The sequence below is a fragment of the Astatotilapia calliptera genome, chromosome 2, assembly GCF_900246225.1.
Source record: "Astatotilapia calliptera chromosome 2, fAstCal1.2, whole genome shotgun sequence".
NCBI lineage: Eukaryota > Metazoa > Chordata > Actinopteri > Cichliformes > Cichlidae > Astatotilapia > Astatotilapia calliptera.
In genome coordinates, this window is record NC_039303.1 from 21,764,868 (window position 1) to 21,790,614 (window position 25,747).

A 25,747-nucleotide genomic window follows, 5' to 3' on the forward strand; every position below is an offset into this window, starting at 1 on the left:
TATTGAGAAAAAAAAGAGAGAAAGAGAGACTACAATTTCTTAAAGATGTCTTGGCCACCTGGACATTCTTTAATAGGACATGACAACAAGGCTACAAATCTCAAATGGTGAGCAGGACTTTCTTAATCCTTATCGCCCTGACCTCTTCTTTTTATGCAGCTGCTAAAGTGGCAGGACCCGAGCTAAAGGTCAGATTTTATTTGGCTTCGATCATGTCCTCTACGATTGGAGCGTTCGGGAGGGAAGCTTTGAAGTTTTATGCATCCATCAGGTCTATGATTCGTCTCCAGGCGTAATGGCATCCATAAAGAAAGACAACATTGATCTCATAAGCAGGTTTAAACTGTTCAGAGGCAAAGTTAACCAGTAAAGCACACCTTTTTTTTATTTTTTTTTTATTTAAATACCCCCGTGTCAGTTGCCGTGTCAAAAAAAAAAAAAAAAAATTCACAGTAATCACATTATGATAAAATGCATGCCAGATGTGGGAATCTTTTCAAAGAATTTGCTATTGTTTTTTTTTATAATTTTTTAGTCATTAGTACTAGCTGAATAAATGACAGTTCAGTTCAGTGTGTCAGTTTTTCTATAGTACAGTTTCTAGTGGGCTTTTGTTTTCTATATTATCGTTACAATTCTAGCTGTAAAAATATATTCTCAAATAAATAAATATATAGCATAAATATGTGTATCTAAAATGAATAAATAAGCTTTTACACTTTGTTTTTTTAAACAGGTCTAAAGACAGGTGAGATTAAAGAAAAATCTGTATTCCTTCAAAGTCCTTCTGATCAAGCTACGTCTCTCTGAGTGACACTGTAGTACCATCTTGTAATGTCACAGATTCCCACAGACTCCACACCAGCTGGCATCTCTGTCCAACTGAGGAGATACTCCACAACCGTTCAGCCCTGCTTCTTATTTGTCTCCTAATCCACGCTGGTACTTTTGTGGAAACAAATGACGCCCTCATGCAGAGCGTGCAGACATTCTAGCCTGTCCTCCTGGCTGCTGAGAGATGATGGCCCGTGCATTCCTACAAGAGGCCCCCCACCCCCTTCTCCGATGCCTTTATCCCCGCTGGTCGGGCTGCTGTTCACCAGCCTGCGACCGGTCACATCCCCGCCTGCGTCCCTCCTTCTTCCTTTCTGCTCCCAGGACTGCCTGCCAAGGCTTTTTAAGCATCTATTCCTGATCTGGACCAGGCCTCCAGCTCTCAGCTGTGTCCCAGGATATCCCTGTACAGCTCTGGCACGCGCTCAGGGTCCACAGGCCTGGGCAAGAAGTGTGTAAATTTCTGGTGCCGCCTGGATTTAGTCCCATCCCTTGGTGTCCCATCTTTATTTAATGCCACAAAGTAACGCGTCCCTTTGTCTCCGTGCTTGTAGCGGTTGGATGAATACGTGTTGTACCAGTTCTCCTCAAACTGCTCCCTGAAGACACAATCAGCCGTGAGCTCCTTCTGCAACATGATGTGGGGGGAAACAGAAACACACATCCCAGTTATTCATTAGGATTATTAATTATAGAGGAATGAAAAAGTCTTTCGCAGGGGAAAAAATTGAGAAATAAAGATTTGGGCAACAGGAACAAGAGAAATGATACTTACAGAGCCATACAGCTCTCCTTTGTTGTTCATCCCCAGATAGAGTCCACTGTCCACCCCTTTAATGCTTATCAATCCAACAGCCAGGCTTATGAATTCCAAAATACCTGCAGGAGAATAACACAGTTGTTCTGTAAAGCCTGGCAGAGATAAAAGAATACGATCAAAGAAACTCAGTTCATTACCACAATTAATATTTGTAAATAATCAGAATCAGATCGAAACCTGTCTGTTCTAATACCATTGTTGGCGCGTTTTCGTTCTTCCTCTCATTTGTTTAATCTCAACTACTTTTCTGCAAGTGGAATTATATTTTGAAAAAAATGATCTTAGTATTTACCAAAACGGCTGTGGTCCTTCCTCGTGCCTTGCACTGTGCCATCCGGAAGTATTTCCAGATGAAATCCAGTTCTGCAGTACAACTGCCTCCTCCTGAGAATTCCTTTGAGGTGCGTTAAATCCGAGAATCTGTCCCCAGGTACGAGGTGCTCTTCCAGCCGCGTCTGGCTCTCCGTGAGGAAGAAATGAGAGCCGACTTGTGCGACACCGTCGATGCCGTGCCAGACGCCTCCAACTTCTCCCAGAGTGGCAGCACCACCACCAGCAGCAGCCATCGCGTCCGAGCTCAGCGGGTAAAGTTCAGAGAGGAGGTCCGGAGGGAGCGCTCTTGCGTAGTAGGCTACCTGGCTGCCACTTATTGCATGTTTACGTCCCTTCTCCTCCTGTGTTACTTAGCACATGTCCCCGTGTGGCAGTCACAGCCTCGGGTTCGTTTCCCCTGACATCAAACACTCAGAAAATCTCAGCTACTGGCTGCACAGACTTCTCCGGGTTGTTGTTGGGTTGTTTTTTTTAAGGTGCGCCTTCTTCATCAGTTGGAGGTGGGCTGCAGTTGCTGGTCAGACAGCCCGCATGTTGCATACCTGTCCACAGTAGATGCTCGCGCCTCTGTTGTGCCGTGGCGGAGGTTTCAGTAAGTAAGGGGCTCGTTGAACGCTGCAGTGCAGGTAAAAGGAGCTCCTGGAGGTTTTGTGCTCAGAGGCAGGTGCAAAACCACAGGACTCGTAGTGGGCGGGGCTGTCAGATTAGACGTGCCCTTACAGGGCCTTTTCCCCCTCTTATCTCAGTGAGAGAGAAAGAGAGTTGTTGGTGGGCTGGTGGCTTAAACTGAGCGCGCATCACTTAAAATAAAACCAAAAATAGCAAAGATAAACTATAAACCACTTTACATCACCTTTTACACGAGATATAACTCTACGTGTAGTTTCCCCCCCCAGCAGTTCTTTCACTCCTACAAATTTGACGTTCTTTAATCCACGAGCTACTTGAAATACCCACGGCATTTCTCGCGAGCTCGCGAGTAGCAGACGGCTCGAGCTCCCCTGCTCTCCCTCTCTCTCTGTCTGTGTGTGCGCGTGATATCGGTTACGACACCATAGTGTAAACAGCCATGGCTGCACTGCGCAGGCTTATCGTTTCATTCAGCTCCAAAGCAGAGACGTTCACGGCGCAGAAACCGCCTCAAACACCCTCAAAGGCGACTAAAGCGCAGAAACTTATCGCAGCGGGAGCGAGCATCACAGCCGGCGCCGCTTATTATTACTATTACTATTATTACTCCTGCCGCTCGCACGTCGGTAGGCGCCCCGGACTGAAGAGCCACGTCGAGGCTCGACTCATGCATCTGGCGCTGCCATCAGTTTCCGCCACCGATAAGGTACGATAAAGTAAGCAGCGGCTGCTGTATGGCGACAACATTCAGCTCACTCCAACACACACACACACACACACACACACACACACACACACACACACACACACACACACACACACACACACACACACACACACACACACACACACAGAGAGAGGAAAGAAATTAAAAATACTCTCAGTTTATCTTCAATGAACAGCAGCAACCTGAACCCCAGCACGTGATCACCAAGACTGTCTCGTGCACGTGAAGTGACAGTTATAATTATATGTCGTTACCATAAGGAGCTATCCGCGACCTTTGGTGCTGAAATGGCAAAAAAAAAAAAGTGGTCAAAAGGCGTCCCAGATCGCGTGGCCACCATGACTGAAGGTTTTGCCTGATTGGCTTACAGCCTATGGGCCAAGACTGAACATTTAATGTTGTGTACGCACTGCTGTGTAGATTTAAGTGGTGGACAACATAAGAGGAATACCTGACTGCATTTGTAACCAGATACTGTGCTGCAGTGTATTTGTTAATATCAGAATTTGTTCTGTGTGGTGTTTTCTAAAATACTTTTCTATAATTTACTATTTTAGCATTTTGTAAGTGGTCTGAATGACTTGTAGTATGACGATATATACTACAGTATACTTCCTCTATCTATACTCTCACGGATCAGTTTGTCAGATGCACCGTCCTATTACCAGGTTTCACTCTTTTACCTTCACAGCTGCTTTAATTCTTCGTTTCATAAATGCAACAAGGTGGTGGAAACACTCTTCTGAGGTTCTGGTCAATGTTGACTTGACAGCATCACATAGTTGCTGCTGATGTGTCGGCTTCACTTCCACGATAGGAGTCTCCTGTATCAGCACATCCCAAAGGTGCTCTGTTTGACTGAGATCCGGTGACTGTGGAGGCCATTTGAGTGCAGTGAACTCACTGTCATGTTCAAGAGGTCAAGACTGTGATAATAAGGGGATGAGTATAATCGATACAATACTCAGGTAGGCTATAGTGTTTAAATGATACTTAGTTGTTACTAACAAGCCCCAAGTGTGCCAAGAAAATATGCCCTGCACCATCACACACCACCACCAGCCTAAACTGTCGATACAAGGCAGGATGGATCATGCTTTCATGTTGTTTCTGCCAAATTGTGGCCCTACTATCCAAATGTCTCTTGAGAAATTGAGACTCATTAGACTAGGAGTCTTTTTCCCCAACCTTCTCTTGTTCAGTTTTGGTGAGCTGGTGTGAATTATAGCCTCTGTTCTTCTGCTGCTGTAGCCCATCTGTTTCAAACTTAGACGTGTTGTGCATTCAGAGATGCTCTTCAGCATACCTTGGTTGTGTTGAGTTACTGTTGCCTTCCTATCAGCCTGAAGCAATCTGGCCATTCTCCCCTGACCTCTGGCATCAACATGGCATTTTTGCCCAGAGAATTGCTGCTCACTGGATATTTTCTCTTTTTTAGACCACTCGCTGTAAAGCCTAGAGACGGCTGTGTGAGAAAATCCCAATCTGGCATTAAAAACCATGCCATGTTCAAAGTCACTTAAAAAAAATCACATTTCTTCCCCATTCTGGTGGTCAGTTTCGACTCCATCAGGTTTTCTTCACTGCATCTATGTGTTTAAATGCATTGAGTTGCTTCCATGTGATTGGCTGATAAGATATTTGTGTTTAAAAGAACTTGGACAGGTGTATCTAATAAAGTGGCCAGTAAGTGATCATCTTATCTAAACAGGACTGGATGTTATTTTAAAATATTATGTTTTCTTTGTAAATGAAACCTTTGTGGTGATTTTGCTTTTCAGGCGCAACATTGCCTTCTTTCAAAAAGCAAGGACAATTCATGGCATCTGAGCAGCTGTAAACCAGAACAACACACAAAGGAGTCATTTTAATTCTTTAAAGCTTCTTTAAAACATGAAGTAATTGCCAGAAAATTAAATCCTTTTTGTGAACCTTCTGATAAAAAAATTAAATATTAATTTGCATGTATGAGTTTTAATTTGTGTCATATTTGCTACATCAGGGGGAGTCACACTGATGATGTAGAAATCTAAAACCCCCCAAATTCATGTATCAAATATTGGCTTTAAAGGATTAAAACACGCTGGAAAGTATATAGTATTTAGTAGCATTTAGACAAAGAGGACAACTGCAAAAAATAAATAAATAGATAAATTAAAATCCAAAGAAACAAGTAATTGCTGTCACTTCAGCAGATTTTTAAATGTTTCTGATTCAGGTCTCCCCCTGTTTATACCCATTCTTTTCAGCACCAATTATAAGCTTCATACACAGACTTTTGCAGCCTGGTTCTAATTGTTTAACCTGTGTGCATTGTGTCCTGTTACACAGCACCGCAGAAATGTGTCGACAATGCTAACAAGATTTTTACAGATCATTGGGGGATGTAAACAAACTCGTAAACCATGTGTGATGTGCTCGCTTGGCTCCACGCAGCGAAAAGATTGCTTCTTTGATATCTGTGGCTAGGAGGGAGGTAAGCTCAACTGGTGTCCACATAAAGGGGGGATCCAGGGACACAGGAAACTGGACACCAGAGTTTGGCGGACATGCTGATATTTGATGAGAGGCGGGGGTGGTTAGAGGGGGTTTAATGGTTAAGCAGAGGGGGGCACGCATTCCCCGGGTGTTTGCTCTGTGCCCAGTGGACCTGGCGGTGTGCCACCTGACAGAGAGATCCACTCTGTCTTCACCAGTCCGGCCTTCTGATCTGCCTGGGTTTGAGCAGTTGTAGGGACATTATCTGCTGTGCAGGGATGAAAAATAAGGCTGACATAACATGCGCCCCATTACCGAATTAAAGCATGGGCTTCTTTGTTGTGCCATGTGAGCGAGGCTTTTCGTGACAGAAAAAGCTTCCATGGATTTTATAAGAAGCATCTTTCAGACACTGTAATCACTGATATGATTTGCAGTATTTCATGGCGCATGTGTGTCTGTGTGTGCTTGCAGACAAGGACCTACGGTCTGGATGATGGAGATGCCTACATGTCCTCCTATGAAAACAGATTTCGTCTGTTCAGTTCGGTGGAGTACGAGGGACAGCTCTACATGACTCCGCTGAACTTCATCGAGTCGGTCACTCTGAGCGAACCAAAGAGTGAGTCAGCTCCTGACAGCCAGCTCACAACACAGTGCCACATGTGCTTTGAAAGGAATGAAGGAATGAGTGTTGGTGCTCGGGTCAAATGGTTAGCCAGTCAATTAATCTCTTACTTATTCTACTTTATAAAATGCCAGGATTAGCTTGAAGATTTCACTGTGGCCTTTGGGGCTATAAAGAGTGTGTTTTCCTCCTTTTTTTCACTACACGGTCAAACAATTCATAAACTGCTTTTAAATCTTTGCCCTTTATTGAGCCAATAGGACCTTTGGAGACCTTAGAACAAGAAACTGACAGTAAAAAACCTTTTTTCAGTTCACCTATGTGTATTGCTTTAGCACATTGAAATAAATGGTAAAATTGAGTTTTGGTTCTTTTCTTACAGCTCAGTAAATAAAGCCACAATGTAAAATTCAATTCAGCTTATTTTATCTATATAAAATCAATTAAACCTCTTTATATTTTAAGGTAAAGACCCTAAAATAAATCAAAGCAAACAGAGAAAACCCCAACAATCACACGACCCCCTGTGAGCAAGCACTTTGGTGACAGTGGGAAGGAAAAACTCCCTTTTAACAGGAAGAAACCTTCAGCAGAACCAGGCTCAGGGAGGGGCGGGGCCATCTGCTGTGCCTTGTTTATAATAAACAAGCATTTTATAAAATAATCAGACATACCAGGTTCAAATCTAGGGCGCGGGTGCTCATTCCATGGAAGAATCAGCTGTTTTTCTTTTTCTTCTTTTGTAAAATAACTTTAGTATACTTAACAAAGCCACACGAAATTGTACCTTCCTGTTATGAAAACTGTTCACGGTTACAGGCCCTTGAAGCACATTTAAGTTGGCTGAAATATTTTAGCTTTTTAATTCACGTTATTCAGCCAACATTTTTGAGTCCTCAGAGCCTCTTGAATACACATCCAGGAGAGCATGATGGACAGCAAGAAATGGTGTATCCTCCCAAGCCAACCCGGCATGCTTCCACCCACACCTCATCAGGTGTTTAATTAAGCCCATGCAACACCCAAACAGTCCACCATCATCAGTGCGAGGACAGTTTGGGCTGCAGAGGGACGTAACACTTTACTTGACTGTCGTCTCTTTATCTCACGGTTTTGTGTTCCACCTTTATCAATAATCTTGTTAATTATTTTCATACTAATATAGCTTTTAGTGGCAATTGACTGCTACCTGGAGCCTCAGGTTAGGGTTGGACCAACATTTAGCACCTGTAACTATGCTGTATTGTGTCTCGCAGGGGTTCATATCGGAAAGTGCCATTCCAGAAATCAGACTTTTCAGGAGTCAGGAACTTCGGCAAAGGAATCTCATTTAGTTTCTCTGGTTAAGACTGCAGGATGTGTGTAAAATATGGAGTTTTGAATTCAGCATCTTTTTTTTCTCCTTGGCTGATCACAAAGACAGGGTGGGGACAAGTCCTTATCATTTACTGGGATGCTAATTTTACAGTGAAACGCAGGCTCTTGAGTTCAGTGGCATCCTAAAAGCAGGCGATAATGCTTCTGGTGAGATTACATTTGTTGTATTAAAGATTTATCTGACTTTGATTTATTTAAAGATGTCTCTGTCATCCGTGCACGAGGACCTGGTCTACCATTTACTTCACAAACACAGCAGATGCCGCATGGCCTCCGTGAGCTTTGTTGTTCTGCGAATGAATTAACTGCTTTTGTCAGCTGCCATTTGCTTAATTACATGTCCGTCATGTTACCAGATAAATCTCCACTCCTTCATCCGATTGTTTTCAGTTACGCAATGATTTAATAGCAGTTTTAAAAAAAGCAACAAAAAAAAACCCCCCAGGGTGTTGTTTTCCGGAATATCCTTGTTGCTGAGGGCCTGCGAAGTATCATCGGACAATTAGACACAGCTCTAAGTGCTTTCAGTCATAACACCTGCATAAAGATAGACATCTTTACCAGCAACCTTACTTTTATGGCTCATTTATGTGGTAACAAAGTCACAGGGACCCACAGAGACCAAACAACTTAGCACGGATACCATAAATGTAATGATAAGGCAGTCTTGACTTACTGTGATTGATTGTAACATCAGGTGTGTGGCCTCTATCGCTGCATCTAATGATGAAGGTAAACAGGAGGCAGAAAGGTAGTGGCACGCTATTTGTTATTGTTGTGAAGCTGCTTAGTGTTAATTGTGTGGCTGTAATAAAGCCATGCTTTTCTGTTCAGTGCTGCCATACATAAGATCTGCAGGATCGTTATTCCAGACAGAGGCTTTAAAATGTGTCGGTGGAGGGTTAATGTCAATGTTATCGACACAGTTTCCCAGCCAGGTGTTTTTATGATGTGTTCTGCTTATCTTCTGCTTTATTGGCCCCTGGAATGTGCTCATGGAAACACACAGCGTATATTTCTGTCCCTGTAAACATTTGTTTTCACTCGTGCTTCCCAGTCCTGTACTTTTGACTCAACTAACTGTTGGCCTTGTTTCGTTTAGGTAGGAGAGTCTGCAAGTCCCTTACGAAAAAGGTGAGTTTTCCCGTCATTTGTAGCCCTTGATGCTGCTTCACAGAGCCTCCTTATCTGTGTAAAATCCTCTCAAATTACTGTAACACCAGCAAATACATCACACTGAAGGGCTAAGAAATGAATGTGAGATCAGGGATTTTCTTCTGTTCTCGCAGGAATTAGACAAGATGCTGGCTGATACCCCACCTGTTTGGAAAGGATCATCTAATTTGTTTAGAAATATCCATGAACGAGGTAAAGAACCCACTCTCTGTGTTCCTGCTGTACACATAAATCCTTTGTGAGATTTTATTTTTTAAGGCCCTCCCATGTCTCGTTCAGTGCGTGCTCTGTTGTCCATGTGCCAATCTGTAGCAGAAAGCGTGGGTCGTAGTTTCTATCTTATCTTTCCATCAGTCTGCTAACATGTCATAGATATATTTTTAGATAACCTTTTCTTGAAGGAATGGCTCATTGATGGTACAGTACACACAACAAGGCTTGTTTGTGTCTGTAGTAAAATGCTTCAAAGGTGAAGTTATTGGAAGCTCATAAATTACACAATTATGACTGTAAGCAGCCTGTGACAAGCATCCTTGAAAAAAAAAAAGCACTTAAAAATGCTACAAATGTTAGGAAAAGATTCATAAATCTGGCGACATAGAAGAGACTAAAACTCAAGTCAAACTAATATAATACTAGAACTTAACGTTATCTCAATATATAAGCAAAGAAAATACAAAATAACAGAAAAATGCTGGGTCACAGACCCAACCTCCAAAAAACACAAGTACATAAATTATTTGTTTGGTTCAATTTAATTCAGTTTTATTTATACAGCACCAAATCACAACAACGGTCACTCCAAGGCGCTTTGTATTGTAAGGTAGACTCTACAATAATATATGCAGAGGAGAAACCGAACAATTGTTTGACTCCCTATGAGCAAGCACTTAGGCGACAGTGGGAAGGAAAAATTCTTTTAACAGGAAGAAACCTCCAACAGAACCAGGCTCAGGGAGGGGCGGGGCCATCTGCTGTGATTGGTTGGGGTGAGAGAAAGAAAACAGGATATAAAACATGCTGTGGAAGTGAGCCAGAGATTAACAACATGATTCAATGCAGAGAGGTCATGTATATATAAGGTTTTATATATATACAAGTAAATATACAGTACTTTGCCAAAGTCTTGATCCACAGGTTATTTCTTTATATTTTGCTTCCAAGGAGCCAGACTTTCTTCTAATTTTGTTTTTTTTAAAGTGGTCATGAGCAACAGTTCTCTTTCGTGTTTTTCTTTGGACACTGGGCGCCTTTATTAGCTGAAAACTTGGAAGATTTTGGCATGGTGCACATTGTATCCATAAAATAAAAGGAAACTTGAGAAGTAGATGAAAAAATACCCAGGCTTAAAAACTAACTTCAGCAGTTGATTAGTATGTGAAAAGTCATGTCTTTAATAAACTGAGACAAAACCTGAGAAATGCATCTGACCCTTTAGCTGATCCATCTACTGTTCACTGAAACCTCATCAGAAATGGTCTCAGTGGCTGTCAAGAAGCCGTTCTTAAGGAAGGGAAACGGGGACAAAAGGCTGACGTACGTATGCCGAATGACACAAGAACTGGACTGATTTGAATGTTTTGGAGAGAGAGAGGTACAACAGTAAATGTCTACAGCCAACTGTAAAACACGGTGGAGGCCCTGTCATGGTTTGAGGTGCTTTCAGCCAGTGGTGTTGGGAATCTTGTCAAAACAACCTATGATGGCCTATCAGCAAGCACTTGGTGACAGTGGGAAGGAAAAACTTCCTTTTAACTCCAGCAGAACCAGACTCAGGGAGGGGCAGCCATCTGCTGACTGGTTGGATGTGAGGGGAGTAAGACAGGACAAAAGACACACTGGGGATACTCCCAACACAGTAAAACCATACCTGGATAGACAAACACACTATCAGTGACGGACTGGCCTCCCCGGAGCCCGGACCGCAACATTATTGAAGCAGTGTGGGACCATCTTTGCAGAGCCTGGAACAAAGAAGAGCTTTGAATGTTTCAGAGCTCTTCCTGAAGACTACTTAAAGAATTGAAAAGAAAGCTGCCTAAGAGAGTTCAGTCTGCACTGAAGAATAAAGGTGATCATACAAATATTCACTTTTAAGCTCGTTAGAATTGTACAAACTCTCTTTTCGCCTTTTATACTATATTTCCCTGTATGTTTGCACGTTTCAATAAATATTCCCATTTTGCTCATAAAATATAAAGAAAGGACAGGTTGCTGAAGAATGTATTACATTTCAGACAGAGCGTCACAAATACGAAGGAGAAAAGGCAACCAAGACAGATTTTCCCTAAGTTTTGGTAAATGACCTGTATTTGTAGAGCGCTTTTACTAGTCCCCTAGGGACCCCAAAGCACTCTACACATCCAGTCATCCACACACACATTCACACACTGGTGGAGGCAAGCTACAGTTGTAGCCACAGCTGCCCTGGGGCAGACTGACAGAAGCGAGGCTGCCATATCGCGCCATCGGCCCTTCTGGCCAACACCAGTAGGCTTTGAAGTGTGTTGCCCAAGGACACAACGACCGAGCCGGGGCTCGAACCGGCAACCTTCCGATTACAAGGCGAACTCCCAACACTTGAGCCATGATCGCCCTCTACTTTTAATTACAGTATGCAAAACACACAGTGGGATCCTTCACTTGTAAACCACTACACTATGAGCCACTATGCTCATTATACCATGCACAATTAAAAAGCTAAAACATGAAGAAGGTTAGAGCTTTTAAAATGTTCTGGTGTCACCTACTCAAGTGTAGTGATTTCTTGTTGGTGGCATAAATTATCGAATTTATGTGCTAAGTTTTTACATTGACAGCTCAACTGAAATCTGTCACTTTGCACTCGGCAACATTGTGACTTCCCAGTCTTCACCGTGTGCACCGTGCAGGCTCCTGAGGCCCGTAAACCGTACACATGAACACTGCACTCTGCACGTCTTTAGCCTATATGTGCTGAAAACAGCAGACTGTGAAACTGCCGCAAACCTGAGGTCTTCGTGAGATCACACGAAGCCCAACTGAAGTTGTCGGTGTGACTCAAAGTCCCCTTTTAATGTTTCCACCTGGGCCTTCAAACTCTGAGCGCAGCAGGTCAGACGTGGCAGTGGAGCATCAGATCTCACTGTTCTGCTCTCCTCCTGTGTTGCTTTAGCTAAGTGCCAATGCTGGGATTTGGAGCTTTTAATCCTGCTGTTAAACGTTGCAGCTTTGTCAGTGAAAAAAGGACTAGATTGATCTGTGAACAAAGCGTTGCTTTTGAGAATGAGGGAGCTGTTTGAAACCAGCTGTGTCGAGACATGTCCCACTGGCCACCCCCCTGATCACCACGGACATGATGAAGCCTAAGAATGGCATTGGATTACATCTCCGGGACTGCCACTCTGTATGAAGTGTTTTTGTGGAATTCTTTGTATTGTCTAACAACATCTACTTGAGCTCAGAGGCTGAGCTTGAAGGGAGAAGGGGGGTCTCCCTCCACGAGTGAAGGTGTGTGGTATTGGTGAGACATGGCAGGAATCTTAAAAGTTTTTTTCCCTGTCTTCAAGCTGTTTAAGCTTTAAAAGCTTTGAAGGTAGAGATCTGTTGTCATTATAGGGTCATACCTGCCAAACTGAGAGAGCTGGGTGCTTTGTTTTAGAATATTTTTCGATGATTTTATGGCTGATCCCATGCACAACTGATGATCTTCTCCCACCTTAGTTTGTGCATTTGCAAAATGCTTCCAGCTCCAAGGAGAAGCATAAGACGGTAATAACTAAATCTTTCCTGACTAGTTGGGTTTTATTCCTCGAGTGTTCCTCTTTCTGAAGATATCTCCCTGCAGCAAACCTCGTACCTGAATTCTTTTCCCATAACATCCAGAGCAGTCACCCAGAACTATCTTACCTCGATTCTCTATCTTCCTGAGCAAACAAAAGCTTGGGAATGCTTTCAGAGGCAGGAGGGAGAAGCCTCCTTAGTTGGTTGAGATGTCTCCTGACACTTACTCTTCTCTTTACCGTGTCACACAACAAAGGGGGCTGAAGGATGCGACACAAAGCCCAAATCGGCTATTCTCAATCAGTGACAGATCACTCGAGAATGTATTACACCTTGTTACCCAAACACGATCAGAAAGCCACGGGCCTTAAATTTGTTTGGGTTTGTGTCCAGATAGGTCAGCTCAGTTGTAAAGTTGGTGTTTGTGTGAGGGGAACACCAAGCATGAAGTAAAAGGCACCTTTTAAGATGTTATCGCCAAGCACGAGGAGATTACCTGTGTCTGAAGGCGTGCTCTGTTTCTTTGGATGGATTGTTCATCTCGGCATCATGACTTTGAACATCTGCAAACACCTTGAGCTACCTGGTTAAGTCATTTGATGCCATTTTGGGGGTGAAAAGGAACATTTAGGTTTTTGTTTCTTGTTTTGACTCTTTTCTTTTTTTTGTCTTTGTTCTAGGTGTCATCAGTTATACAGAGTACCTCTTCCTGCTCTGCATTTTAACAAGTCAGCATACCTTTGAACTGATTTACTCTGTTATCTTTAAAATTTATATTTTAAAAAAGCAATATAAAGACGCCTGTCTGACGTAAATCCATTGTGTTTGCTTCTAGAGCCCCATGCAGGCTTCAGGATTGCTTTCAACATGTTTGACGCAGATGGAAATGAAATGGTGGACAAAAGGGAGTTCTTGGTGGTATGGAAATCACCATTATTTATCAGATTTAATCACATGGATTTGATGTTTAATATATGGTATGTTCTATCCTAGCTGGAAGAAATTTTCCGTAAGAAGAAGGACAGAAAAGACATTACTGAAGATATGCAAAGACAGGACCAGCAAGTATGAGCTTAAATCCTTTTTTAGTGGCTCTAATGTTTTTTTTCCATCAGCCTGGATTCACCAGAAAAGGCCTGAAAAGCATGCTGCATGCCGTCTGCACAAGCAACACTGTGACAAAGTTTGCAACTTATCATATAGGAACTATTGGAGGTCTGGATCTGTTTTTTTATGCGCTTATCAGAAAAGCAATGAGGCTTGCTGTGGGGTTAATTTAACACCTTTTCCTGTCTCTGTGCACACACTGGACACAGTCTATTGATATCTTGCAAATCATCAGCCCAGATGGCAGCCCCTCCCTGAGTGTGTTTCCGACTGAGGTCTCTTCCTGTTAAAAGGGAGTTTTTCCTTCCCGCTGTCACAGAATACTTACTCATGTTGGTGGTTGGGGTAGTAATCTGATTGTTGCAGTTTTTTCTCTATTAATGTAGTGTCTTTACCTTACAATATAAAGGGCCTTGAGGTGCTAGTGAACTAAACTAATAGCTCAGTATTCAAGATGTGCTCATTTCTGGCTCCACACTGAAGCCCACTTTGAAGGACTTAGCCAGTGGGTGAAGTCACATTTTTGACATCTCTCTCTGACATACAATCTATGGCAACAACATGCAACAAGGTGGTAATTCAGTGTGTCACAAAAGCTGTTCTGAGGAAACGATAGATGCCACCACTAATTTGCCTCAAGCTAAGCTATTTTTATTTAAACTGAACACGATAATGAGCTGGAGAGTTATACGCTAACGGTAGAGATAAAACTGAATGCCAAACAAGTATAGCAACAAACAGCAGCCACCGGTTTGAGTTGCAACACTAGAAAAGTGTTGCTAGCATTACTTAAGTTGGCCATTTTAACAGGGAGTTTACTGTTAATGACCTCATATGGCCGTTGAGGAACTGCAGTTTTCATTCCTTCATTATTCAGTGCATTTTCGCGCTTTGACCACAAACTGGGAATTGGTGTGAACTGACAGAGCTGAAACAAAACATAATTTTTATATATTTAGCTATTTTTTATGGGCTACAACAGCTTCTTTTTAACTGTTTCCAACTAAGAAAAAAAGAGCTTTTAGAAATCCAACGAATGCTGCCCCCTTAGAGCAGAACATAGTTTGCAGCTAAAGAGCCATATTGTCCCTGAGGAGGTGGTGGAGGCCAAAATCAGAGCTGAAAGGAGAATGAATGATTGATTTACATTCAGAAACCTCCAATGAAATGTTGTCAGTCTTCTTCTCATATGAACTTAATAAGCTGGTGAGACGGCATGTTTACTGCCTGCTCTGTTTCCCGCATTAGTGCCAAAAAAAGAAAAGAAGTAATGCAGATTTAAAGACATCAGTCTGAATCTCAACATTGAGGTCAGATCAGACTGTGTGGGTCTGTGCTCGCTTGAGACACTTGCAGTAATCCTAGAGAGAAAACTCGCTGCACAGAGGTGACGGTGGTCATACAGGGTAAAACATGCCTAAGGCTTTCATCTTTTTGGAGTTGTCTTACACTGCATGCAGGTGGATGTAAACAGGGCGAGCTCAATAGAGCGATAAGAGCGACTCTTTGAGGTCTTATCTCATAAGAACGCAGCATAGAGGAGCTTATTCTGCTGGGACAAACGTTAGCATCTCTGGACGGCCTTGAATTAAAATTGCGCCCGTATAACTATCAAAAAGATCATTAGAATGGATTCTCTAGATCAGGATGGGCTGGCTGTGCATGCGTTTATAAGGCTTAACAGTAATTTGGGACCATTGTCAGATACGCTGTCTCGACTTGATGTCTTTTCCAGCTGTCTTCCTGTTTTAAAATACATTGTGAATTATAAGCTCTGCACTAATTCACCTGTCGTCTTTTTTCTTTTGCATTTCAGAGCCTGCAGCTTTACGGAAATCACAAATCCCAGGCTCGCAGCGTATGTTGCCTGTAAACGGTGCTTCTTCTTGCACGCTTTCTGGAATGTGGTCTCCTTAACCTGAGTTATCATAGGAAATATACATGTTTCTGAGGGGCTGACACCACCCGTATTTGTCCGAGATAACCTCACTTCACATTCAGTGAAATCCGAAATACCTCACTCTGTGCTTTAGAATTATCTCATATTTGTGTGTGTGGCAAAAGCAGGAGGGGTGCAGCTCAGATGATTTATGTACTCGCCTTTTGTCAGTGTTGGGCAAGAGATTTCACTTCAAAAAGCTCTTACCTGAAGACTGACACCGCTTTTGCTCGGACCCACATGTTTTATTTTTACAGTTTCTTGAGGAGTGGTATTTAGGCTCAGGTTACCTTTAGAGATGGGTTTGACCATGAAGATGCCAGTCAGACGGGAGCAGCAGAAGCACTGTGAAAGCCGCTCTGCAAACACGTAGGAGAGCCTGCAGCTAACTCAGAGCGCTGTTTGAACACTTTACCTGTAGGTGTGTCTTCTTCTTCTTTCTTTTTTGTGTGTTTTGATTCCCTCTGCTTTACTGTAGGTGTCTTTCCTGCACAGAGTTCAAAAGTCAAACCTTTTCAATAAGACATAACAGGCACGTCTTGAGTGCTGCGGTTGGGCTTTCCCCAGCATATTCTAATTACAAGTGTTTCAGAGTCTTTTCATGGGATGAGATGGGAACAGCGGCCAGCATTAAAGAGCTGTTCCGTAATTAGCTGCGGGATCATGCCGTACATCTCCCTCTCTGCTAAGAAGCACTGAGGCGTAGACGAAGAGCTGTTTTATCAGCTGTCTCGCTTTCTCCCTCGGGCCTGAGAGATGAAAAAAAGAACTGAATAAGATAAATAAATATTATGAAATGAAGCAAGCCACACTTAAGAACACGTGTCAGCAGCAGCTGGCTGCTTCTGGTTGGTTTTTGCAATACTTTTGTTTTTCAGGGAGGTGATGTCGGGACTTGAGAGGCCTTGAGGCTCAAGAAACGATGGGTTGAAATAATAAACAATGAGAATGAGAGGGGACCAACATCTTTTGTTTCATAAGTGGGAGTTACATTTGTTTTTCTTCACTAAACAGAAGACTGGTTTCCTGTGATCTTTTTTTTCTTTTTTTTTATTGCACACCAGTAAGGAGAAAATGTTTTCTGGAGCAGCTGTAGTCGCTCCGCGGCAGCTGGGAAGGCTAAGGAAGAAGTGTAAACTGTAATAATGGTAATTATCCGTTAATCAAAGATCTAAGCCGCCCGAGCTCGTTGAGAAAAATACAGCAGAGTGGCTTCCAGTAAGCATCGAGCAGTGGATGTGACGTGGGGCAAAAAAACACTACAGTTCTGGAGATGGAAGGTGTTTGATTGCCTGCATTTACTTTGCAGTGTAGCATCAAACGATGACATATTGTCGGATTCAGTTTCAGCGCTGACCCGGCATGAATCCTCCTCCAGGTCTTACACCTCGCATGCTTTGGACATGTGTTAGCCACGTTGGCTCGACATCCCTGCCAAGAGGCTGCATGCATCGCTGCAGCGCAGGCTCATGTCAGGGCCGATCAGCCTCTCGGATACGCAGGTGTCAGCCCCGCGCTGTTTCTGCATGTGTCTGTCCCCGTTGTCTCTGTGGGTATTCAGCTCACCTGTCTGTCTGTCTTTTTTTTGTATGCCTGCCCAGTTCTCCATCTCGCTCTGTTTCCTCGATCCTCCCGCCTGTAACGCCGTGTACCGTCTGAGTCTGTTCATCCACCTTCCATTCCCCTTCTCTTGGTGACACGAACCAGATGTGTTATGTCTTCTAACAGCTGTGCTTCGATTGCTACCACAGGTTCTAAAAAAAGACGGTCAGCATGTGGCTGCCCGAGGCATGTGGGATGTTCTCAGACGTGGCACGAGTCAAGTTCTGTTTTCTGATCTCACCGAGGTAGCCGGGCACTTTTTTTAGCTGTTTTGCTAAATAATCACAAAAACGATGCTGTGCATGATCCTCAGTTTCCTGATGCTTCTGCTGGAATCTGACAATAATGTGTTAGGGAGCACAGCGCTCTCCACTTACGCATCTGTCTAATCAGTGGTGTGAATTTTTTAAATGGCGCGTCGACAGGAAGAAGCGTGGCATGGCTGATGGTTCTGTTGCATGGCACACGTTTGTTAAAAAGGAGAATTAATTAATTCTGAGTCGAGCTGAATCTGGAACATTCAAAAGCTGAACCTGACAGCTGGATGGGAAGTTTTGTTGAAACTTTGTTTCTGCTTTAATGATTGCAGTAATCAGTGGGATTTGTTGCATTGTGTGGTTTTGCAGTCTGTAGCTAAATCTGTGTGTTAATGCTGTGAACTTTTGTTCCCTCTCATAGAACGTGGACTTAAAATCGGAGACCACACTCTTGGTGCATTTCTTTGGGAAAAAAGGCAAAGCTGAGTTGAAATTTGAGGATTTTTACAAGTGAGTCGAGAAACCCGTTGCTTGCTCGGTGATTAATGACGATGTCCCTGGAAAAAAAAAATCATTATCTGATGCTATTATACGGCCATTAATCATTTTCATACCGTACCGTACTAACCCACCGACAGTTAGTGGTTTTGTTATTGACTATGTTAAGTATTCCTTTGTACCAAGCTTCTGGCGATGGCGTTTCCTGTCAGCAGCTGCCGTCTGTCTCCCTCCTTCAGGTTCATGGACAACCTGCAGACAGAGGTGCTTGAGATAGAGTTCCTCTCCTACTCCAAAGGCATGCCCACCATCGGCGAGGAAGATTTTGCTCAGGTCCTCCTTCGCTACACCAATGTCGAGGATGTTAGCGGGTATCTGGAGAACATGCGTCACAGTATACCAGATGAAAAGGTGCGCTTTTACCTTCAATTTCCCTTTGAACATTACTCAAACAACGAGGTTTAACCTACAGTATAATATAATCCAATACCACCAGTATACTCGCAAAGTATCCCCCTACTTCCTAACAATGAATTTAAGAAGTACATCTGTATTTTCATCATAGCCTGTATGAATGAAAACTCTAATGTCACCCGAAGTTTAAAGTATTGCACCTTTAAAAAATAAAATAAAATACCATATTCATGTGTCCATGCCCTTCATCATACAGCATGATAAAGGCCGTGGTCTTATTCATGCTGTCACAAAACCTTTAACCTTCATTTAGTTGGAAGAGTTGAGTTATATGCATGTCATAGTCAGTACAATTGTTATGAAGGGGTAAATATACGGTGGCCCTGAGAGGTCAAACGCACTGCAGCCTGAGAAAACACCAGCAAAAGCACTGAAAAGCCAACAAAACACCGAAACCGAAACATTGTGTTTTGTGTGCTTTTGCAGCATTTTGTCTATTTGCTTGTGTTTTCTTAAATTGCCTGGCTGCTGTAGACTTAGCTATAATGACCAAATAATTTTTGCAGCAGGTTGTATACATTGTCCCCCCTGATGCCCATGAGTCGGCTTGCTTTTGGAGCCTCAAGTGGCCACACAGGGAAGTGCAGTTTTTGGCAACTGTGCATTGACTTTGTTTTTCTGCAGCAGCAGCCGCAGCTCAGAATTTCTGCATTTCACTGGATTTCACTGTAATTAGCTGCTGAGTATAAGAAAAGAGGGTTGACATTTTTTTGTGCCAAACTTTAGCTTGAAGATGGTTAGTTTAATTCAACTCAGTTTGCACTTAAATATGCATGGGAATGATATCGCCCCTATAGTCCAGTATACTCTCTAGCCTAAATGGAAGATATGTGTTGCTGCTAATTGGCAAACTACTACATCAGACAAGATAAGACCTTGTGAAGCCACAAAATATTGTGGCCGTCCTGTTAAATTCCCAAAATGAAAGAATTCCCACTTCTGTGTGGCCCGAATAAAACACAAAGCTTCAAAATTGCTAAACCCCAATAAAAACAACTGCAAAAGTCATAACACTGCATCACTCCAGCAGTCGGAGGGGATTTCCAAAAGCTATGCAGACTTTTCACTAGATGCTCTGTAGAATCACGATTCTTCTACAAAGACAAAGTTTGGATCCTCGCGTGGTGATGTGGGGCTTTAATCCCGAAGTAGTCTGCGAAGATATTGGTTTACATGAACATGGAAGCATTTCACCCATCTCTTCCTTTTAATGCCGCTCTGTGAATTAGCTGTTGAGTGAAACAGCCTCATTTTGGCTTGAATTTGTTTTTCCTCTTGGCACGCTGACCCGCATGAGAAGGTGCCAGCAGCTCCTCAGCCAACTGGAGTAGCCTGTTGCTAGATTTCCATTGATAATCAAGTGGGTCTCATCATTACGCTGAGAGATATTTTATGGCTCTCACATTGTTAAAACAGCAAAGCATCACAGATTAGTCATTACTCCATTTGTTCGGCTGTGTGTGTTGTCTGTTTGGCTGGGCCCCTGGCGAGAGAAGCAGCTAGTAGCTGCAGGATGGTTGAGTGGACATCAATGGGCTCAGTGTTATAGTCATCAGCCAAGCCTGAGATGTTTGGGGATTCATCACTTTTGTTTTTGTTTATTCAAGTATCAGGTTAATCTGCTTTAGAAAAGTCTGCAAACGGCCTGACCTCTTCCCAAAAGCGACGATCCTCCCCCCCTTCCTCACCCACTGCTGACAGCTCAGCGTGTCCATACCGCACAGGGAAAATCCAGCAATGTATACTTTGTCTGTTTGGGTGTGTTATCTATCTGATGACTCCAAGGTCCCACACACACTAAAGGATTCCCCACCAGATGAAAGAAAGCAGATTACACATTGTGTGAATTTTAGCACACGGTGCCGGAGTGTTGACACATGTGTCTTGTTTGCTTTACGTGTCTCGGCGGTATCGTGTCCGTGAATAAAAGCTTTGCCTTTTTTATTTGGTTATTATTCCTGTGCAGGGAATCACTTTTGAGGAGTTTCGGTCCTTCTTCCAATTCCTTAACAACCTGGAGGATTTTACCATCGCCATGCAAATGTACAACTTTGCCAACCGCTCAACTGGGCAAGGTAACGTCTCACATTGTGGATGCATGGACAGAAGGTGCTTTTAAAGTGATTTTAGTTTTATTTTGTGTCTCTGACTTCTTGTTGTCTGTCTCTGACTCATGGGGGAAAACCAAAAACACAACTTCTAAACTTCTATAGAAAAGACCAACCATTTCGTAGTCTACCTGGACTAATTATGAAGAGTTTTAAGTCGAGAAAAATCCATCCATCCATTCTCTTCCGCTTAACCTTTTTCAGGCTTGCGGGAGGACTGAAGCCTATCCCAGCTGTCTCAGGGCGAGAGGCAGGGTACACCCTGGACAGGTCGCCAGTCTGTCGCATGACGTCGAAATCTGTGATATAACTACAGTTTATGATTATTCCAACTCTAATGTTCAATTTCTTTATGTTTGTAAAAAGAGACAAAAAGTGCAGAGTTTAAACGTCTCCTTAGCATCATTACCGTTAACAGATCTGAAAAAAAATGGTACCATCATCTAGCTAGAGCCAGAAAAAGTAAATCCACACCTGAACACTGAATCTACATGTGAGTGTATTAACAGATTACAACTGCTCAAGCAGCCTCCAGTGCAGCAGGTTACCTGCCTGCAGGGATTTGCTCCCATGCAGCTACAGGCAGTTTTGTGAGGCTGGTCAGAGATGATGGGCTCGATGACCTTTGACTCATAGGTGACTTTGACTGAAGTGTTCAGCCTGCGCTTTAGCTGCTCCTGTTTAAAATGTGATTCGATGCTTTGTGTAGAACTCGAGTCTTAAATCCATTCGATTAAAATAGAAGTATATTTATTTGTTGCACAGAGTGTCGTAAATTCCTCCACCAGTCTGAGTTGTGCTCTTCATGAATAAATTAACCGCTCTGACTTTCATTTAAAAGTTGAGAGAGCTTTAATATTTATAATATTGCTCCTTTGACCAACCACAGCATTAGATTCACCAACCTAATATGGTGATGGTGCCACGAAAACAGCTTGGAGCCACTCAGGGCATAAATAAGGCCTTCTGAGGGTGCCTCGTGTCCTTGGTCTGACATATCGCACAGATGCTTAGTTGGACGGAGATCCGGGGAATCATGGAGCGTGGCAGGACTGCAGCAATGTTTAGGTGGATGGTATCAAAGTATGATCCACATAATTGCGAGGATCCAAAGCTTGATACTGATGTTTGATACTGTTAACATTGGTAATACACATGTGATAATGTGTCATCTGCAGAGGAATTTGCCAGAGCAGTGTACGTGGCCACCGGCATCAAACTGACCCCCCACTTGGTCAGCACTGTCTTCAGGATCTTCGATGAGGACCACGACAATAAGCTCAGCCACAGGGAGTTTGTTGGCGTCATGAAGGACCGGCTGCACCGCCGTGCTGGGGTAGGACAGCTGAGGGCTTTTATGCATTATTGATCTATTTTCTGCTTTTTTTTTCTTTAACTCTCTCTGTCAGTGCAAATGGGCTCAAAGGTGAGCACATAAATCAGAGTCAAACAGGAAAATACGGTTTAATTAAGAACTCAAATATGCATGTTTACATTCAGCGATACTAATTTCCTCTACTTGATCAGCTTCTAGTAACAAAATCGTCATGTGTTCTGCTTAATTTTGACTTTAAGTAAAGGCTGATTTTGTGCCATTTTTCTTTAGCTTGCAGTATCCTTAGATACACCACATAGTAATGTTTAAATTACACTCCTGCTGCATTTTGTCACTGAAACACAACTCAAAGAGTTGAGCTTTATATGGCACTATACTGCCATCTAGTGGCTTCTCTTCAAATCAAACTGACTTTCTTTCTCTTTCTTTCCCCTTTCGCACATAATTCACAGGGCGTCCGAGTGGAGGAAAAGTTTGTCTCTTTCAAATCCTGCATGAAGAAGAAGCTTTCAGGCAAATAGGTAAAAGCTTTTTGCACGGTGTCAGCGTTCACTGACGAATGGGACAAAATACAAAGAATTAAAAACTGCACTACAGCAGCACACAGTCTTTGGAGATGTGTTTGAAGCCCACGCTGTCCTCGTCGGCAGCATTAAGTTTCACTGTAATATTAACGCCTGAACAACTGCCACCAGATACCGGCTTAGGCCTGCATACATGAGCAGTGAGCAGTGCAGTTTAAAGCTGTATACATGTTTCAAAGGAACCTCGCAGGAGAGGGCATAATAATCTGATCTCTGATTAAAAAAAAAAAGGAAGGAAGGAAGGAAGAAAAGGAAGGAAGAAACTAAAGGAAGGAAGGAACAGTGGTGAACCGCTGGCAGGGTCATGGACAGGCAATGCTGACTGATGCAAACGGGGAGTGAAGGCTGGCCCGCATGATCCGATCCAACAGGCGAGCTCATGTAGCTCAAACTGCTGGAAACTTAATGCTGGTTCTGACAGAAAGGTGTCAGAATACACAGAGCATCACAGTTTGTTGTGTATGGAAATGCTTCTATAGGAATAAGGTGAGCTGGTGAAGGCACTGTTAGGTTGTGGGTAATGTCTGCTGGAATGGTTTGAGGAGCACAACAATGAGTTTGAGGTGTTGACTTGGCCTCCAAATTCCCCACATCTCAACTTACAGGACTGAAAGGATCTGTTGCTAACATCCTGGTGCCAGATACCACAGCTAGTGGAGCCCGTGCCTTGATGGGTCAGGGATGTTTTGGCAGCAAAAGGGGCACAAACATGATATTAGGCAGCTGGGCACAGTGTTGTGCTCAATAGGTGTACAGAGCCTGTGCTAAAAATTTACTCTACTAAACTTACATCATACTTCAAAAGACCTTGATTTTTTTTCTTCTCTACATACTTGCAGGACTGCTGCTTCACTGAGCTCCATGACCTTTTTTAAGAGAAGGTTTTTGTTCCTCAGAGGGAAACACTGAATTGTCTTAATGCTCCCTTAATGCGATTTGGTTTCATGGTTACTTTTTTCTCTTCTCTCTGTTTTGTCAGCAGGTGCAGGTCCCAGCACCAGTGCATGTCTTACAGTGTGGATCAGCAGCGTCTCCTCTCTGCGACGACAGAAGGGTTAATGCACACTGCAGCACATTATTGCTCTATCTTAGAAGCTTTGAAATAAACAGGATGTGGCACGAAGAGGATGTGGTCAGCCAAATGGAAGAGGCGTTGTAAGCGGTCAAATGAACACAGTGACCTGCTACTTAACACCCAGCGTTACAGGACTCTGCAAGTCTAACTATATGCTTTTGCTATTTATTGTTGCTGACTTTTATTTATTAATTTAAAAAAGAAAAATCAGGGTTTTCTTATTAATGCTTAAGTATTTTTTTTGGTCACTCGTTCTGTCCTGAGCCTGATATGCCTGCATACTTGGTCCTTTTGTGGTCTCTGCAGCCCCCCTGAACAGATCAGCTTCCCCTCCTCCTCTCGCTCGCCCCCAAAGCTCTGCAGCTAAAACCCTCCAGGATCCTCCAGAGAGGCAGCAGGCCCGAACACACTCACTGTGGCTTTCCCCCCCGTTTGACTACAGGCAGCTAACAGTGTTAATCATTTCTTGGCTGGTGCAGAGAAGTGCTTTCACACCACTTGCAGGGATGACCTCTGTATAAACGTATGCAAAATGCTAAAGCCATATGTTTGTTTCACTCCTGAGCTTTAATATAAATGGAGTTACCGAAACTAAATGTACTGTTCCTTTAACTTCCACTTATTGTAATGAGTTCTTAAGCAATGTCATGCTTTGGGTAGAGCTGTGCTGAGGGAAAAAAAGTTACATGCTTTATTATTAACCAGACTAATGTGTTTGCATTTCAGACTACTCTCTGTTTAAATATTGGAATAGCTGAGCTGCCTCTTTATTTCAGATCAGGCTTTGACTGTTACACCGACATGCACGTCACTCACGTGATCACTGTTTTCACGCCTGTAAGCGAATAAACCGCTCTCGGCCGAGCGTCCTCTCAACAAACTGCTGTTGCTTTCTCCTCTCTGTGATTACAGTGGACTGGTGGCAGCACCACACTAGATAAAATTAGCTGTTTTAATCTCAACCTGAAGGCAAATCATTAACAGTATTAATCATTGGGAACTTGGGGCTGTGTGGGTGTTCAAGACTCTAATCAGGGGCTTTTTTTAATCTTTGAATGATTAATTCAGCTCTAATCCTGCACTTACTGAAGTTACATGAAAGGTAGTGTCATTTCAGTGATCACACATTCATTCTTAGCTATTCAACTGTACTTTGCATTCCAGCTTGTTTTGATGAGGGCTTCACTTTTCCTTCACTTTCATGTGAGCAATCAAGTTCATATAAACAGATATTGTGCCATCTGAAAATGTCTGTTTAGTGGTGCTTCAGCAACTTCAAAGAACTGCACCAAGTTGAGAGACTATAAACATTAAAGAATTCCACATTCCACAGGCTGAGGAGCATCACTTATCCAAGTGTATTAGTCTGAATCCATGTGGAAATGTAACCGACGCCTGCTGTTGTGTCACGTTGTGGCTTCACTGAAAGCTTCAGGTCATCTGCGCTGCCCTCCAGCGCCATCTCTTCAATCAGTTTAATTTCCCTCCATTTAACTGGGCTGTACTTCCCAAAGTAACACACATTCATAAGGATATTTTCACTTTATCGTCAGATAAAACCTTACATCAGCTATTCTCATGTAAACTCACGTATTCATGATCACAATTAATTAAGCTTTGCACAACAGGGCTCTCAATAATGTGCATAGCAAATAATAATAATACACATGTGTAATATATTAATTAGTAAAATAAATACTTTTGAAAACTGGTCAAAAAGTGAGCCATAATGATCTGGATTGATTGACTTGATTGATTTTGGTCCGTGTACCCAAACACTGTGAGGCACACGAGGGGAGAGTCCATAGAATGAGCACAAGACCTGTAAGTGCTTATTGTTCTATCATTTATTCTATTATAGTTATATTTATAATTATGATTCATTTGTGGCCCACATTAAGTGTAGGTTGAAGTCCTTTCTGAAGAAATTTAAATACATTTTCTGTCCTTTGGTACATTTTACACGCATCAATTTGCAACGTTTGTAAAGTTCAACACATAA

The 25,747-nt window shown here is 42.8% G+C and overlaps 2 protein-coding genes across 4 annotated transcripts; one reads left to right on the forward strand and one right to left on the reverse strand.

Annotated features, from left to right (window-relative positions):
- Positions 1-720: 720 nt before the first annotated feature.
- fgf20b (fibroblast growth factor 20b) lies at positions 721-2,704 on the reverse strand. Its single transcript, XM_026187758.1, has 3 exons — positions 1,947-2,704; positions 1,610-1,713; positions 721-1,462 (listed from the first exon to the last, which is right to left on the reverse strand). The coding sequence occupies exons 1-3, from the start codon at positions 2,218-2,220 to the stop codon at positions 1,217-1,219; spliced, it is 624 nt and encodes a 207-aa protein (XP_026043543.1). The 5' UTR covers positions 2,221-2,704; the 3' UTR covers positions 721-1,216.
- Positions 2,705-2,986: 282 nt separating this feature from the next.
- Positions 2,987-24,625, forward strand: micu3b (mitochondrial calcium uptake family, member 3b). 3 transcript variants are annotated; one of them, XM_026187692.1, is made up of 15 exons: positions 2,987-3,323; positions 6,297-6,444; positions 8,930-8,961; positions 9,117-9,195; positions 13,446-13,493; positions 13,601-13,683; positions 13,759-13,830; positions 15,689-15,730; positions 17,563-17,658; positions 18,092-18,180; positions 18,408-18,579; positions 20,609-20,717; positions 21,929-22,086; positions 22,539-22,607; positions 23,650-24,625. In XM_026187692.1, exons 1-14 carry the CDS (start codon positions 3,057-3,059, stop codon positions 22,605-22,607), a joined length of 1,464 nt encoding a protein of 487 aa, XP_026043477.1. In that variant the 5' UTR covers positions 2,987-3,056; the 3' UTR covers positions 23,650-24,625. The 3 variants fall into 3 exon arrangements, with proteins under 3 accessions (XP_026043477.1, XP_026043486.1, XP_026043495.1); XM_026187701.1 differs by having other exon boundaries at positions 23,653-24,625; XM_026187710.1 differs by lacking the exon at positions 17,563-17,658.
- The last annotated feature ends 1,122 nt before the right edge of the window (positions 24,626-25,747 follow it).

Bases quoted from the DNA above. Each gene is read 5' to 3' on its own strand.
- fgf20b (XM_026187758.1), bottom strand. From the start codon at position 2,220: ATGGCTGCTGCTGGTGGTGGTGCTGCCACTCTGGGAGAAGTTGGAGGC. The intron at 1,714-1,946 runs GTAAATACTAAG...ATTCTCCTGCAG, and splicing joins GAAGGACCACAGCCGTTTTG to GTATTTTGGAATTCATAAGC. The intron at 1,463-1,609 runs GTAAGTATCATT...ATCATGTTGCAG, and splicing joins AAGGAGAGCTGTATGGCTCT to AAGGAGCTCACGGCTGATTG.
- micu3b (XM_026187692.1), top strand. From the start codon at position 3,057: ATGGCTGCACTGCGCAGGCTTATCGTTTCATTCAGCTCCAAAGCAGAG. The intron at 20,718-21,928 runs GTAACGTCTCAC...TGTCATCTGCAG, and splicing joins CAACCGCTCAACTGGGCAAG to AGGAATTTGCCAGAGCAGTG. The intron at 22,087-22,538 runs GTAGGACAGCTG...CATAATTCACAG, and splicing joins GGCTGCACCGCCGTGCTGGG to GGCGTCCGAGTGGAGGAAAA.